Source organism: Lipophrys pholis (genome assembly GCF_963383615.2).
Source record: "Lipophrys pholis genome assembly, chromosome: 10".
Lineage (NCBI taxonomy): Eukaryota > Metazoa > Chordata > Actinopteri > Blenniiformes > Blenniidae > Lipophrys > Lipophrys pholis.
Genome location: NC_137640.1, coordinates 18371692 through 18385595, shown reverse-complemented (window position 1 = coordinate 18385595; position 13904 = coordinate 18371692). Strand labels below are relative to the sequence as shown.

General features: G+C 42.0%; 1 protein-coding gene across 1 annotated transcript; it reads left to right on the top strand.

The window, feature by feature from the left end:
- Positions 1-4876: 4876 nt before the first annotated feature.
- Positions 4877-12984, top strand: abhd8b (abhydrolase domain containing 8b; the record flags this gene model as incomplete). The annotated part of the gene is made up of 4 exons (XM_080473100.1): positions 4877-5673; positions 11044-11214; positions 11740-11956; positions 12745-12984. The coding sequence occupies exons 1-4, from the start codon at positions 4883-4885 to the stop codon at positions 12982-12984; spliced, it is 1419 nt and encodes a 472-aa protein (XP_080329226.1). The 5' UTR covers positions 4877-4882.
- Between the last annotated feature and the right edge of the window lie 920 nt (positions 12985-13904).

Below are 13904 nucleotides of genomic sequence, written 5' to 3'. Positions count from 1 at the left end.
GAGTACAAGGTCTCTCTCCTCACACACCAGCGCATCCATGGCCATGCACATGCGCCATTGAGGTCCATGTTTCTTAATATTTTTCATATTGTAAAAAATTGTTCATGGCTGTTGGAGTCAAAAGCTTAAAACTAAAAAGCTTTACTCTGCATAAAAGAGTTCAAGACATAATGGAGGTGCCTGCTTCCCAACACTGCTTTGTCAATGTTGTGTGAGAATTGGTGTTACAGTCCAGGCATAGACCCTACACATTTACAGTGGGCAGATCTTTGTCTCCACCTCTGACCCATGGAAATACCTGCAGTCAGTGGGATGATAGGAGCCGCCACGCGGAGGCGAAAGACAGCAAAGTCCAGATAAATTAGATTATTGGATTGGCTGGAACAGATTATAGTTCTCCTTCGCCCGGGCTTCATAAGAAAACTACATCACTCCGGTCACAGACGCAGGGTTTCTGCTAAATACAGCCAAAGGTAAGCGTTTTACTTCATTGTTTTGCTTTTATGATGTTCCTGTCTGGACTCATTCATGTTTTTATTTTAAGGATTTATGACAGGAGACAGGATAAAAGTCACTGTTTATCAAGCTCAGTCATGCAATGTAAACAGGTTGTTGAATGTTTCAGTTGTTTATATTACTGAAATCAAGTCTGAAGTCTTTAGCTGAAGTCAAATGTAAAGGTTTAACTTCAACCTGTTTTATTTTATTTTGAAAACAGTTACTGTTTGCCTCACTTTTTCGCAAAACTGTATAATTTTCCGTTGAATTACAACCAGACATCGTTTTTTTGTTGTTTAACAAAATCCAAAAAATTACTAAAATATGTTTCTGTTTGAAATTATTTCCTACACAACTTGCTCATATCTATGGAAAACAATGTAAATTTCATGAAACTTATATAAAACACAAAAAGTGAAGCAAACATTAATGTATTACTTGATTTGAGTTTTTCAAAACATACTACTTTATAAACTGATAGCAAGATGTGATGAAAGCTGTGCTTTGCAGTGCAATTGGTGACAGTGTTAGAAAGACACTAACATGTGTAAAAAACAAATTCTGCAATAAGTTCAAGGAGATAAGACATGTAGCATTGCTTTGAGGTTTTTTTAAACTTCTTAAATAGTTTCTGCTATTTACAGGACCCCAGTTTTGACTATCACTGTTCTAACATGTCTAAATTGTAAAATGACTTGCAAATAAATCAAAGACATCAGTGGTTCCTCATCTTTCAGACAGAAAATGATCAGAGTTCCAAAATGTGCAAACTGGAAATGCTTTCTCTTTTGTTAGAAGTTTGTTGTTTGTTTGTATTGATAATAAGTTGACCAGTTAAGTTCTCATAATAGCTCCATGAAAGATCAGCTGAGGAGGCTTCTCACCCTCTGTAGTTTGCTCTTGGAAACTACACCAGCATTACTGTGGCAAACAGTTTTAAGAAAAAAATAGTGGCAGTGGTGGGCAGGTGCTTACAGGTGTGATTGTGTATTACAGTAGAGGCTCTGACAGCTTCAGTGACCTTTTCCAAAAGTGGTCTGCCTCATGATAGTATATACTATACTATAATTAGACCTAGACCGATTTTATTTGTCATTTAGATTTACATCAAAATTACATATATCTGAGTTTCTTGCCAGTTTCCATGTATGCATCTTCTGTGCTACTCAGTCTAATTTAGGGTCGTGGGGCAGTGAAGCCGATCTCTGCTGACTATGAAGGCAGGGTGTGTACCACACACAGTCAGTCACACTGACAGGCACCTCAAAGACTCCAATTATGCCAGTTTTTAGTGTATGTTCATTCATAGAGAGAACAAACTCTGGACAAAAGGCTCCATGGCCCAACTACATTACCATGTGGCTTTTGTGAAGTTGTATTGGCACAATGAGACACATTTATTATCACAATAATCCCCTAACAAGTAAGATTTTTATTTGAAATATGGACAATAATCATCTCTAATATGAAAGCACTTCACACTTGTTGTGGTGGCTGATTGTTTACAGAAACAGAACAGACTTTTAAATATATATTTTATTTAATTTATATTCAAAACAGACTTTTTAGTACAGGGCCTATTATTGCTTCTTTACAGAAATGTTCTTGAACAATTATGTGTTTGGATTGTTGGATAATTTGTGATTCATAACAAAATTGACCATTAAACATTAAAATGAGTTATTCTGCACATGATGCAGGTTCTTGCAAAAAATATTCACAAGCGTGAAAGATACATAAAACTAAAAGAAAGCATCTGCCCCCAAGTGCCTAACCCCATGACACACACACACTTCATAACTCCATTATCACTTAGTTTAAAGTTTGTTATATTGTATATCCTTCATCTCAATCTTGAGCAGCCTAAAAGAGCTCCTCAACATTCTCTTGTTTTCTAGACTATTACAATGACTGTATTCTCATTGTGATTACCAGGGAACTCTGCCAGTTTTTCTTCTGAAAACAGTGAAACTGTCTTAACTTTTATTTAAATAATCTACTACATACATATTACATCGCAATCAAACAAGTAAATTAAAACAAAAGACTCCAAACAAAAATGTATCTCAATACATTATTTCTCTACCTGGTTACTGCAACAAAGCAAGAGTTTATTTCTTAAATCATGGATGAGAATTTATTTCAGGTGCAGGTAGTTGTAAACGGGAGTCCAGAGTACACTGGTGGACATCAACAATTTTTCTTTCTTGTAGAATTTAGTTTTTCAAATAGACAAAACAGTGCATGAATAAGAAGTTTGTGTATCTTTGTCTGTCTGTCTGTCTGTCTGTCTGTCTGTCTGTCTGTCTGTCTGTCTGTCTGTGTGTGTGTGTGTGTGTGTGTGTGTGTGTGTGTGAGTGGTAAATTGAAGCATTTTTTTGTCGTGAGCAAAGTGATAAGAGGTAAAGCTGTCTCCCTCACAATATAAAAATGACACACCAGTAAAAAGAGCACAGCGTGATTCTACTTTGTTGACACAGGATGTGTAATTATAAGCAGAAAAGACACAAAATAGCCAGCAAAGCAAGTATTATATTGTGTTTATAATCCCTGGAATGAAAGCAATCGCTGATCAATGGTAGTTTGGATTAATATGCAACAAATCATATGGAGGAAAACTCTTGCTGTACAACCTCAAGAGCTTCATGGAGAGAGGAGATGGACAGATTGTGTTGTGTCGACTTAGACTGACACACAGAGTGTATAATCCCCTCTTGTAAGGAGGGGAGTGACAGGAACGTTGTGTAATGCCACCAGCAGAGAGACGTGCAGACCTTTCTCGGCTGCTGAGTGGTTGCCATGGCTGATAATCATCTGACAACTGATGCTATTTACTGTACCTGTGTGAATGCATACCATCAGCTTTCTCTGTGGTGTTTGTCTCTTGATTTGTTGGCAGGAATTTTCTAAACAAAAAAGACTTAGAGTTCACAAGGAGGGCAAACGGTTGGTTGTAGGGTGGTGTTTTGAATGGAATGATAACGTTGCTGTGTTCAAACTTATGAGTATATTTTGTACCAAAGACAAACTTCTTTATTCCCTGATAATATACACTAAAGACATTCACTCAACATACCTTAAAAAATAAAGCTGGGTTAACCTTTGTCTGGTTCTTACTGGCGATACAGCAGCAGAGTGATCACATGGCGGACAGCTTTAACTCAGGGAGCTATTACAGTCTGTGTCTATTTATACCCCAGAAGGCCTCACTGAGGGAAGATGCTGCTCAGTTACATCTGACAGAGTTGTAATTAGATGGCAGATTGTAAAATGTGCAAGAACCTGTGTGTGCTTTATAAATACATAAACTTTAATATATAGAGTTTAATATATAGAATTCCCAGATGTTCACTTGACATGAATATTCTTAAATGTTCTCTGAAGATGACCAATTGTATAAGTTTGTTGGGTCTTTTTTTTTTTTTTTAAAGATATAACAGAATAATAAAGTATCAAAAAAATAAAAAATTGGGGTTCAAATGCTGACATCCAAAAATATTAAAATGACAAGTGATTTATTTTCATGTTTTTAAAGTGCCTGCAGTAAATGTTTCATAATAAATAATCATATTAAAATAACACTGACCCAGGGAGTATGCAAAATATTATCTTGTTAAATTGGGTGTCACTGTTTCTTTAAAGACGTTGTATGAAGGAATGATCAACGTTTGTACTATGTAAACTTTCAGAATGTAAAGCTTTCTTAGCGTCTGTGCTTGTGAAGTGCACATCATACATCAAAACTTCATACCTATTCCTGATTTGATGACTTAAACAAGGTCTATAGATTTGTACGATTTGAAGAGAATCACTATTATTAGTTGGTGTCATGCGGTTTATAGGTTCATATGTTTTTAAAGTACGTTGTGACGACTCTAATCAACTCCCCACTGAGCAAAGATTGGTCCAGATGAAGTCCTTAAGACGTCATTTCCATACGTGTTTAAGACATCTTCAGAAAGGTCAGAATGAAAGTTTTTTGCATGTCTTTCCCGGACATTGCATGGACATCCTGTCTAGACCTCTAGATGACATGATGCAATAGAATAAAAAAATAAAAATATGACACCATCTGGAATTGAACCCAAGCCTCATTTCATGCAGGTAGGACTCCTAACCAGGATATCTTAAAGACGTATGGAAATTATGTCTTTAAGACGTCATCTGGACCACTCTTTGCTCAGTGAGTCACAGAAACAGTCCCACATCTATCAAGTAAACTTCTATCAGTTTAGATTTACAAAGAAAAAAAAACATCAAACACTGTACTTACACGTATTTAATTCCATTTCATTTCTAGATTTTGATTTCTTTTATTGTGTCTTAATCTAATAATCTTTTTTGGTCACTGTATCCCCTGCAGTGCTGCTCCAGACTGGCAGCCATGCTGGACAGTTTTTTGGAGTGTTTTCATTGCTGCTTCGCCTCGAAGACAGCCAACGTTGTGGTCCCTGTGGAGACTTCACAGCCGGCTGATGGCTACGAGTTTGTGGAGGTGAAACCAGGCCGTATCCTGAGGGTTCGACACATCATCCCTGACCGGGCGGTAGTGGAAGAGCCCAGCGGCCAGGGTGGGATCGTGAGCTGCAAACGAAAGATCACGGCCTACCGTACCGGACAACTGTTCCTCGAGAACCTGGATGACAGGGCCAGTGCGGAAATGAAAACCTGTCAAAATGGAGAGACTGAACCCAACAGCACTGTAGAGGTTGAATTAAAAGACTGTAATAAGTCTTCACCTCCTGTCAGCCTCCCTGAGCCCAGGTCGGCCTCAGTCACCACTGGAAACAAAGGGGCATCAGAAACAGCAGTGGCAGGAGAGTCGCCTGCTGATAGAAAGGTCGACCTGCCACAACATACCAGAAAAGGCAGGTGGAAACGCACCGTGGTGATCGACTGTGAGAGGAAGATATCGGCCTGTAAAGAGACACATCCAGACGTGGCTCTGTTCTTCATCCACGGCGTGGGAGGCTCGCTGGACATCTGGGGAAACCAACTGGACTTTTTTTCACAGCTGGGCTATGAAGTGATCGCCCCTGACCTGGCCGGGCACGGAGAGAGCTCAGCACCACAGATTACTGCAGCATACACTTTCTACGCTCTGGCTGAGGACTTGAAAATTATCTTTAAGAGATATGCTCGGAAGAGGAATATTCTCATTGGACATTCTTATGGGTAAGTTTAAGAGCACAATGTTCACACAGCAGAACCTCTGTAGATCACTCTGGAAGTTTCTGAGACTATACTGTATATAAAAGCTCTGTGAAGCAATTAAAATCTTATGACATCGAATTTTCAAAATATCTAGTTAAATGTACTACAACCTACTTGTTCTGGAGACTTTTCAGCAGACTCAGAATAAATTACGGTGGCGTGGTCGGAAGGTGGATTCACAGGCAATTTGAAGCCACTAATTAGCTTTAAATGCATGTTTGTTGGACTGTGAAAAGAAACTGGGCAAACACAGGGATATCATGCAAGGCAAAGCAAGGCAAGGCAAGGCAAGGCAAATTTATTTAGAGCACCATTCAAACACAGGGCAATTCACAGTGCTTTACAAAGAAAAAAAAGAAATTAAGGAAATACAGAAAAGCCTTACAAAGACATAAGAACTATCTTAATGAAAGCAATACATCACAAGTTTTAAAAACAGCATACAAAGTAGAAGAAATAAGGTAAGAGATTTATTAAGATACATTTAATAAAGTAAATCAAATCTATTGTTTATTTGAAAGCCTATGCAAATAAAAATGTTCTAAGTCCTGATTTAAAAGAATTGTGTGTCAGCAGTCTTCAGGTGTTCAGGAAGTTTGTTCCACAGGTGAGGAGCGTAGAAACTAAAAGCTGCTTCACCTTGTTTGTTTCTGACTGTAGGAACACTGAATAAACCTCTTCCTGAGGGCCTCCGGCCTCAGATGTATTTAGCCCCGAGACCATTCAAAGCTTTATAGACCAGAAGTAAAATTTTGCATTCTATCCTGTCACACACAGGCAGCCAGTGCAGGGATTGGAGCACGGGTGTAATGTGCTCCACCCTCTTTGTGTTGGTGAGGATTCTGGCTGCAGCATTCTGGATGAGCTGCAGTTGTCTGACAGATTTTTTACTGAGGCCTGTAAACACACCGTTACAATAATCAAACCGACTGAAAATAAATGCATGAACAAGTTTCTCAGAATCATGTTGAGTCAGAAATCCTTTTGGAATATTTTTCAGATGGTAGTAAGCTGATTTTGTTATGGTCTTTATCTGGCTGTTGAATTTAAGGTCTGAGTCCAGAATTACACTCAGATTTCTGTCCTGATTTGATGTCCTGAGTGACATGGAGTCAAGATGAGCACTGACCTTTAACCTTTCTTCTTTGGAGCCAAAAACAATGACCTCAGTTTTCTCTGGGTTGAGTTGTAAAAAGTTCTGACACATCCACGCATTCATTTCATTTATGCATTTACTCAGCCAGTATAAGGGGGCGTGGTCATTCACTGACACTGATATATAGAGCTGTGTGTCGTCTGCGTAATTATGACAAGAGATGTTGTAATGTTCCATGATCTGAGCTAGTGGAGGAGCTGTGGCAGGTGCTGCTTGAGTTCAAAGACATTTTTGCATTGACGGAGGAGGAGGTGAGGTTGACACACCTCGTGCAGCACGATATTGACACGGGAGATGCACAGCCAATTAAGACACACTCACGCTACCTGCCCCTTACCAGGCAGCTGCAGAGGAAGCAAATGAGGAAATGTTGAGATCTGGGGTAATTGAACCCTCTGACAGTCCGTGGTCTTCAGGAGTCGTGATGGTCAACAAGAAAAATTATTCAAAGATGAGGTTTCGTGTCGACTATAGACCATTAAACAACGTGTCCAAAAAAGACTCCTACCCAATACCACGCATTGACGAGTCACTGGACTTGGTATCAGGTTCATCCTGGTTTTCCACATTAGATCTGCGCAGCGGGTATTGGCAGGTGCCCCTTAGCCCAGCAGCAAGGTCCAAGACTGCTTTCTGTACAGGAAGGAGGTTGTGGCAGTTTAGGGTCCTCTGTTTTGGTTTGTGAAATCCTCCAGCCATGTTTGAAAGACTCATGGAGAAAGTGTTGGCTGATCTACCCAGACAGGAGTGTCTAGTTTACCTAGATGACATCTTGGTGCATGGTCTCTCCTTCCAGGTTGCCTTAGGGGCCCTGCAGCAAGTCCTGCAGAGAGTAGCCGATGCAGGCTTAAAACTACATTCAAACAAGTGCCAGTTATGATGAGAGAACTCAGTTTCTGGATCACAGAGTTGGTGGGGAGGGGATTAGCCCTGTTGAAGAGAAAGTGCAGAGGTTTTCTTGTGTTGCCTCGCCTTTGTTCCGACTGCAACAGAAGGACCGGGATTTCTCTTGGACACAGGAGTGTGACCAAGCTTTCTCCACATTGAAGAAGGCTTTGCTAGAGGCCTCTGTCCTTACACCACCAGACCCTAACCTGCTATTCATCCTTGACACAGACGCGAGTGATAGTGGCTCAGGGGCAGTGTTGAGCTAAGCAGTACCGAAAGGAGAGCGAGTAGTAGCGTACTTCAGCAACACATTTAACAAAGCTGAACAGCGCTACTATGTGACACATGGGGAGCAGCTGGACATTGTCAGGGCGATTCGGCACTTCAGATACTACATAGGAGGCTTACCTTTTGTAGGACTGACCATGCTGCCCTCCAGTGGTTGATGCCATTCAAGGAGCCAGAAGGACAGATGGCACGCTGGTTAAAAGAACTAGCACCATACGTGTTCACAGTGGAGTACAGAGCAGGAGCTCGCCATGCCAATGCAGACGTCATGTCCCTTCGGCCTTGTGCAGTGACAGGGTGCAAGTATTGTGAGAAAAGAGACTCCCAGGAGGTTGTGCTCAATAGAGGGGGAGGGAAAAACCCTGAACAGGTAGAAAGAGGGCCAGTGTGCGAGGAGTTGCAGGATTTAGAAACCAGGGATTGGAGAGACCAGCAAGAACAGGACCCAGATGTACTTCCAGTGCTGCAGTGGGTGGAGTTGGGACAAAGGCCACAGTGGAGCGAGGTCGCAGGGTGCTCGTTGGCTACAAAGGGACTGGTGGCTAAGTTTGAAGCCCTTTGGCTGAGTGATGGAGTGTTGCAGAGGGCGTGGAAAGAGCCAGCTATTGGAGAGGAGAAATGGCAGTTGGTAGTCCCTAGAGGACTACAAGAGAGGGTGTTGAGGTCAACACATGGAACCACAGGGGCAGGGCATTTTGGGGTCTCCGAAACCCCGACAGGAAGAGTTCACCCGAAGCGCAACATGTTCAAAAGAGTCAAACTTTCCATTCGACAGCTGTTTGCATTGATACATATCATTATACAAAGAAGCTCCTCCAACTCCTTTCTTCAACACTCTGACCTCGCTGATAAAACTGAAGTGTGGAGGAGCTGATTCAACAAGAGCTGCTGCACTGTTGTTTTCATTTAACCAAGTTTCTGTTAAAAACATGAAATCTATTTTTTCCTCAGCAATAAACTCATTAATTAAAAGTGACTTGCCCAACAGAGACCTAACATTAAGTAAACCAAATTATAGTGTATTAGGGATACCACTGGGTTCACACTGGGGCTGACACACAACTGTTGTTAGATTAGATAGTGTAACTGTATGTTTGTTCTTACTACTAGGCTTTTGACCATGCTGCCGGCTACTTGAGATCACTGGAATGTTAAAAAAAAGCAGCATGGGGTCTCTCTCATCTCTGGTGCACCTCCGATGGATACTGCCTTTGACCTCTAGTGTTTAATAACTGCTCCAACTGACTGGTTCAATGTTGCTGCTTTGACAAGCTCCCTCACAGGTGTGGTTGGGGAAGTCAGGGTGGGTTGCTGGATCCTGGACTTGGGCAGAGACATCCTTCTGGTTCCCTGGTTGATCTGGGGCACAGGAACACAGGAGAGGAGAGGGGTGGAGGCTGAGTCTCTGTTAGCGCCAGTGTCCTTGGTGGTTATCGTCATGCTCCTGTTTGAGTGTGTTATCCCAAGGGCATGATGTATGTTGGCACAGAGCAGTCTGGATCCAGTGATATTCAGATGAACCCCATCCGGTTTGAAGCGGTCCTTACAGTTGCAAAACAGGTTGAAGTTGTCGATTTTACATTGGAGAAGCATGTTGAAGTCAGCCACGTATTCAGGGCTAAAATGATTCAATTGAAAGATTCAATTCCTTTTCCCAGGGTTGGAATGGGGGCCTGAAATGAAAACATGTTGGGCTCAAACTCCTTCAGAGTCTTCAGGACCTCAGAACCAGTCTTGATCCGCAGTACATTGAAGGAGCCTGCATGGATGACGATGTTCATGTGGCTTGGATGTGTAGACAAAACAGTGGGTAACATCGTTGTCAGCTCCTGCACTGTTGTGTCGGCAACAGTGAGATTTCCAGTCTTTCTGATTCTGACTTACCTGGTGATTGAGTCCCCAATCAATAGAGGGTCCAGCTGGACCACAGTTGAAAAGGAACTTGATGCATTTCTTAAGTTTCCCCATCGCCCTTGGTTTAGTTGTGGTTTTGGGGTTATTTCTGTGAACCTGTTTGTGTTTCCACTTGTTGTGTGATGAGCGTCCCCGAGTTCTGGCTGGTCCATATTATCACACATTTCACTCAGAGCCAGGGGATCATACCTGTTCTGCAGAGGAAGTTCAGCTGGAGGAGTGAGTGAAAGAGGCCTCTTGGTTTCTTTCTTACTGGACTTGCCTCTGTTACGCACATCAGACCAGGTCCGGGCTAGGGTCGATGCTTTAGGTCTGGAGTCGATGCCTTAGGTCTGGAGTCGATGCCTTAGGTCTGGCTCCGATGCTGTTCCAGTAAGAAACTTTGGAATTGTTGGACTTAGGAGCCTCAGCAGCTAATCCAGTCACATTGGGGCAAATCCAAGAAATTGTTGTGGCCAAGTCCATGGTGTGGTGCTCAGCCTCAGATGTATTCCCACGCAGTACAATCTGTGACTGTTCAGTGAAATTTCCTCCATGGACACTAGCTACCACAGAGTCAATGAAGTCTTCGCTTTCACGTATTTCACGCAGCGATTCAATCTTATGTTCAAGCTGCTTCACCTTATCAGGCAGTGTCTCACAGTCTTTGCAGCTGGATGACATTCTTTTGCCGGTCTGTTTGTTGGATTCCTCTGGTTGCTGGTTGAGAGAAAAAATCCTGTGTCCCGAAGCAAAGTTTTGTTCCTCTCATCAGCTTTCGGAATAATTATTATGTTGACAGAAACACAAAAGTATTTCTTTAAAACGCTGTCTTGTATGTAAAAGACTATGAAAAATAAGGGAAAAAGAAAAAAAAAAGATTAGGAAAAAAGGGCAGAAGCAAAGCGCGAAGCGGAGAGCAAAGAGGACAAGTCTGCACAGTCGCTAAGCTGGAAGTAGGATGTTGTGTAAAATGCAAACTCCACACAGAATAGTTCCCAAAACCAAACACTATAACATGATTAATATAATTCAGCCAGCATAGTAAATTTTATTATGGCTTGTTTATCTGGCTTGTAACCATTCCTCTTTTTGTTCCTGTCTAGTGTGTCGTTCTGCACGTTCTTGGCTCATGAGTTCCCACAACAGATTCACAAGATGGTGTTGATTAATGGAGGTGGTCCTACATCTCTGGAGCCAGGCCTCTGCTCCATCTTCAACCTGCCCACCTGTGTGCTCCACTGCCTCTCACCTCTACTCACCTGGAGCTTTCTGAAGTATGTCTTGATGGTACATAATAAATACATCATAACTGACAGCTGTGTCATCTAACCTATTGTATCTTTGAAATGTTCACCTTGTGAACCAAATGAAATTATCAAATTACTCCATGAAAAGCTTAGAAGCAGGTAGTTGTGTAGCCATTTGTAGCTCTGATAAAGTTTATGTTGTACTTTCTTGTTTACCGATAATGAAGTAACGGATGTTTTAACCCTGCTTGCATGTTTCGACTGCTTCCACTGTCTTCCTCGGAGCGTCATCTGATGTGTGGTGACGTGTCAGTCTTTATCAGGTGACCGGTCTGACAGATCTGTCAGAATCTGTCAGGCCGGACACGCCCCACGTTTGTGTTTATGGACCTTTGAATTTATGACCCTTCCCTTGTCCCAGTCCATGGTGTGTTTCTTTCTTCTTCAATGATCAGTGATGGCTGATTTAGCATTTTCTTGTTCTGCTTTGTCTTTTTGTGATCTTGTGAGTCGCCCTGCTGTATAAAATTATCTTTGCACTGTCTCCCACAGGGCGGGTTTCGCGCATCAGGGTGCAAAGGAGAAGCAGCTTCTGAGAGAAAACAATGCCTTCAATGTGTCCCCTTTTGTGTTACGCGCCATGATGAGTGGGCAGTACTGGCCTGAGGGCGATGAGGTTTACCACGCTGAGATCACTGTTCCCACCTTGCTGGTTCATGGGATGCACGACAAGTTTGTCTCCATTGAAGAGGACCAGCGCATGGCAGAGGTGGGTAAACTGAGACACTATTAAATAGAGTCATGGAGTAAAATGTTGAAATTGAAGTTTGAGTATGACATTTTTGGCTTTTTCTGCTTGGTGCAATTGTAATGTTCACCCTAAGCAAAAAGTTTAGTGGGAAGACATTTAGGAGATTAAGAGCAGAGTGTTTCTTGAAATCAGTTGATACTGATGTATAAAAACTTACAAAACAGCTGTAACCTGCTGGGTCTTGTTGCATCTACAGGAATCCTCCATTATCGTCATGATTAAGCTAATTATAAATTAATACAGACAGGAAGATATCCTTACTGAATTTAACATAAGCTTAAGTTGTGTTTGGATAACAAATACAACTGAATCAGAGGGTGTAAACCCTTTAACTGGGTAATTTTCAAAATACTTGTAACCTTAATTAAAGAATTGTAGGCAAGAAAATCAATTAAAACAGGTAGAATGAATATAGTAGTATTTTGCAGTTCCTTCGAAGCTCACAATGTCACTGCTTGAAAACAGTGCGATGCAGAATGGAACAGAAACTAACAGACTAACTTATTGACAAATTTTTGAAATGCTCAATGTCGTGATGATGTCTCTATCCTTCGTTCCATTCTCCATTGTTCATCAGAAAGAAAAGCTTCAATTACCAAAAACACAAAGGGGAAACTTAGTCATTTGCTGTGTTGGTAACCTTTCCTCGATCGAAATGGCCAAAATGGACTTCCGCATGTTCACGGTTCAACTGTCAACAAAAACATCACGAAAAGAATGAATTTGATATGTTTGTTTTTGCCCAGATCCTCTTGATTGCGTTCCTGAAGCGCTTGGAGGACGGCAGTCACATGATTATGCTGGAGTGCCCCAAGGATGTCAACACACTCCTGCACGAGTATTTCCTCTGGGAACCGGCCACCCTTCCACCGCCTAAGAAAGAATCGAAAGCACGACCAGAAACTGCCAAAGCTCAAAGTAACAACGGCAAGACTGGATGTGAGCCTGCCAAGGTCCGGCCGGCCACTGCCAGCCAAAACCCATGAAAACAGCAGCACAGAGGGGGAACAGGAACAGGAATCCTAGAACATCTGAAGTGACGCAGCTGAAGGTTTGGATTTGTTGTGGCGAGACGGTGCAAGGAGGTCAAGTTTCATTAAAGAAACTTCAGATCAGCTGACAGAGAAGCAACTCGCAATGATGCAATAAGACAGTCCACTCTTCTGATCTCCAGTGCTGGTCCTGAACATGGTGCTGGACAGACATTGATGTGCCTTGATGTGTTGTGTAGTGATGTAAATAAAAATCCCCCATGTAAATGAAAACCTGTGAAAAAACAAAACGTTGACTTGTGTGAACATATCAAAAGAGATGCTCAGATATTTGCCTGGGATAGGAGGTGAAAACTATCAGTATTAATAATGCTCCCTGTTCCTCTTGTTGTGTTTCACTCTGTTGATGTCATGTTAGTCTGCGCGATGCAAAGCATCAGTGGAGCCTGGGTGGATGGAGAATTCAGCAACTGTGTGTGCTTTTGAGGTTCAGTGTTTATTTTGACAGGCTTGTGTTTATTCTCTGGATATTTGTGTGTTTCAGCCATTTCATGGCTCTATTTTCCCACTCCCTGTCAACTGTTACAAAATTCACAGAGTCACAGTCCTTCTATCAGTTCACCTTCTCAAATCAACTTATTGCTGCGGGGGTCCCAAGGGGGGCTGAAGACTATGCCACAGGACAATGGGTGAAGAACGGGGTGTAACCAGGAAGGGTCACCAGTCCATGCTAGGGCAAGAGACAGAGAGACAGACAACTACATAGACATACACACATGGTAGTCATGACTATTCGAGGAGACTGATGTATCTGAAGAAAAGACACGGAGGCAAACAGAGAAAGAACATGCAAACCTCACACAGAAAGGTCCCTGGACTGGAACAGGCAATCTACTTGTTGTGACACTGGAATG